General features: G+C 48.4%; 1 protein-coding gene across 1 annotated transcript in view; it reads right to left on the bottom strand.

Moving 5' to 3' along the window:
• Positions 1-1288: 1288 nt before the first annotated feature.
• Positions 1289-3390, bottom strand: part of LOC119299243 — a 22585-nt gene continuing 20483 nt past the window's right edge. Inside the window, exons 4-5 of the mRNA XM_037576490.1 lie at positions 1668-2159; positions 1289-1393 (exon numbers count right to left, since the gene is read on the bottom strand). Coding sequence (XP_037432387.1) covers positions 1289-1393; positions 1668-2159 — 597 coding nt within the window. The remainder of the gene's footprint in view (positions 1394-1667; positions 2160-3390) is intronic.

Here is a 3390-nt window from a genome sequence, read left to right as displayed (position 1 = left end):
AGTGCGCCTATACTCCTTCAGTTGTCTTGCCTTCCACAACTCTCCAGCAGGTGGTGTGTTTAGACGAGTGTCAGGCTTGAAGAATGCATGTCTGTTGCCAACACTTCTATTGGAGCGAGCACGTTGGACAATCTCTTCCTGGATAAGTGCATACGACGCTGCTTCACTGACGTTGACTGGTATCTGCATATCCACAGCAGCCCGGAGTTCCTCTTTGAGGCCTAAGATGAACCGTGTCACCAGGAATGTGTCACTCACTGTCGGTTCATATAACAGAAGTTGATACACCAACTGGGTGAACTCCCTTTTGTACTCTGCTACTGATCCAGATTGCTTGAGTAACAGAAGAGCTTGCATCTTTGTGCGATGGACATTCAAATCAAACTCCTGCATGACAGCCACCCGAAACTCATTCCAGCATGGCCATTGATGCAAGGCCTTGTAAGCATGAAATCAATTGGCTGCATCACCTGACAGATGCAATGTAGCTGAAGTGACCTTGAATTCCTCAGGAATAGCATACAGAGAAAAATACGCCTCACACCCATCAAGCCAAATGCGGACATCTTACCCTTCAAAGCGAGGGAAATCCATCTTCGGCATCCATGTTTTCTTCGACTGGAGCTCTATCCCCGAATGCTCTGCTTCGTGATGTACAGTGTGAGGTACAAACACTAGTGGTGGAACATGTGGAACGGGTGGGCGCCCCTGCTGCGGTGGCGTACCCAGGATTCCATCGCCTGCCAACGAACCCTGAGGGGATTGCTTAGAACCCAATTCTCGAGCAGTCGCTGCCTGCTCCTGTCTGATTTCTCCGATCGATTTCATCGTGAGACTGACATTATTCTGCACGATATGCATCTGCTCTGCTTGCGTTGCAAACTATTGATCAAAGGAATCCAACCGGTGAAAGAGATCATCGAGCTTACTCAACTTGTCGCCCACGTTCTGTAGCATCTGCAACTGCTCACCAACCCGAGCCTCGATCGTCTCCATGGCGTCCACCACGAGACTTGGGGGGTGCCGCAGTCGCCAGCTTCACCGCCTACCACGAATCGGCGAGTACCAGAGAGTTTTACAGCAGCCGCTAACTCTTTCCTTTGCAACCGACTCCTTGCCGCCGCCTTGCAGCGCCAATCAAGCAAATTCACTGGGATTTCACACACACAGGAGATCTGTGTGCAATCATGAGACACGCTCGATCCGCCGCCGAATAAATCTCTGTCGCCTTGAAACGCCGCCCATGCCGCACCGGAACTGCAGCCACACACCGCCACCGCAGACCCAGCTAGCGGACGGGAATTTTGCGAGAGAACCCAACCCGACCGCCGCCGAGCCCGATCCCGCCGCTGATCGACCCAAATCTGATACCAACTGTGATGGACAGAACTCTCTGCTCACAATCAAGTATACGAATTCATGGTTACAAGTAGTTGAGAGGAATTGGAGAGGAGAGATACAGCTTGGAGAGGAAGGAAGAACTTGAGGAAGGAGGGGATCGAGATCTGATTACACTCGCTGCCTTCCACCGCTAGCCAAACTGGGTATTATACCCCTCCCTATTACATGGGCCTCACGACAGGTATGTTGGCCCAACAGTCCACCGCCACTTCAGTCAGTCGATGGCCCAGCCTCTCCATCCTTGATGCTTGTCAGTGGTAGGGTACTAGCACTGACAGACCACAACCGTCTTGAGGCGACCTCTGACAAAGACCCTCTCTGGAAGACCCTTCAACGCAAACATCAAGGTAGCTATCTATCAAAACACCCACAACAGAACTGAATCTACCGCCAGCTTTTGAACATCCATGAAATAGGCGGATAATATCCCTGAAGCCACTCGTCTTGGCATACAGATTCAGGATAAGGCCACATGCAGGAGCGTAAACTATCTCAACATCAATCTTTGCTTGAACTGCGCTGTTCAGTATGGCAAACTGCAGGTCCAATCCACACTTCTCTCCATAAAGACGTTGGGTTTCAACAAATGATGGTCTGAACATATTGCTCAACTCAGTACACCCTTCAATTAGAAGCTCCTCTTTTGGCCCCTCGTCAGGTTCGTCTTCAATCCGTATGCAAAGTTTGAATTCGAATAACACATGGTCTGTCATATTGATACCTCGAGCAGGGCTTCCCAGTGATAAACGTGCAGTACCCTGCCAATTAGGATCAACGGTTAGCTAAATTACATGTGTATGAAAATGAAAGAAAAATGATCTCTTTAAAATTGATGATGAGATTTTCATTTTACCATTAGACTGCAGATTATTAATTTTGTCACCGAGAACATCCGAGACAATTAAACTGAGATGCCCCCTATTCAACCTATGGCCTCACCAAGGGTGCAAGGGGGTGTACCAACCTTGACGGTGATGGCATTCTGAACGGTCTACGGATAACTTGCCAAAAACATTCTAGATGGGATCATCCTTTTCTATTCTCTCTTTATATTGTATTTTTTGCAAAATGTGCTAGCCCGCTTTGCTATTATAGAGATCCCGCTCACTAACCGTAACCCTAAAGAAACATTCACGAGCATACCCTCAACAGCATGTAATCCCATGCCTTGACGAAGTTGGCAGGGTTGGCTTTGCCAGGCCGATCTGGTCTATCTTGTGCCTTAGCAAAGTTAGTAGGGCTGGCTTCGTCTGGTTGATGCATGTGTTGTGCCCTGGCGAAGTTGGTGAGTTTGTCCTTGCCAAGTTGATGTTTCCTATCTACCTTGGCAAAAGTTGCATGCTCAACTTCGCTGTGTCGATCGCCTGCCTCTGTGGATTCCATGGCCTTCCCACGCTATCCTTGGAGTATCTCTAGCCGAACCTTCAAAAGTGTTCAACTCAAAATATTACCTTTTGAGGAGTTAAGCCACACCTAGCACAACCCTCAGCCGGTTTAATTCCTGGAAAAAAAATTAGGCAGCTTGTCATCTTCTCAACAAAAATACCTCTCGTGCGGCTCCTCCATATCACTCGACACTCTCCACCCTAGTGTTGTCTCCACCGATTTCCTTTGAGACATTTTACAGTGCATCATACTCCTGTAAATAGTGGGTAGTATATAGGTGATCCAATGGTCATTATTGATCCCTGTTTTTTTCTCTTGAGGACATTTTAGTAATTGGATGTAAGGGTAGATTAGTCCTTTCTTAATGATAATGTTATTAATTTTTAACATGGGTAATTGCAGTGATTGGAATCGTACGTACTCACAGCTGGAATAGAATCGTACGTACTCACAGCTGGAATGGAATTGCCGTATCTGTTCATAGGTCTTCTCGTGCGTTTTCTGCCGCCGCCTATCTGCCCGACAGTCGTGGCACAGGGGCTGCCTCTCCTTCTCCCGCCCTACGGATCGCTCCGTCGCACAGGGGTCGCCTCTCCCACCCCT

This window comes from Triticum dicoccoides, chromosome 5A (assembly GCF_002162155.2).
Source record: "Triticum dicoccoides isolate Atlit2015 ecotype Zavitan chromosome 5A, WEW_v2.0, whole genome shotgun sequence".
Classification (NCBI taxonomy): domain Eukaryota; kingdom Viridiplantae; phylum Streptophyta; class Magnoliopsida; order Poales; family Poaceae; genus Triticum; species Triticum dicoccoides.
This window is presented reverse-complemented; position numbering and strand designations above follow the sequence as displayed.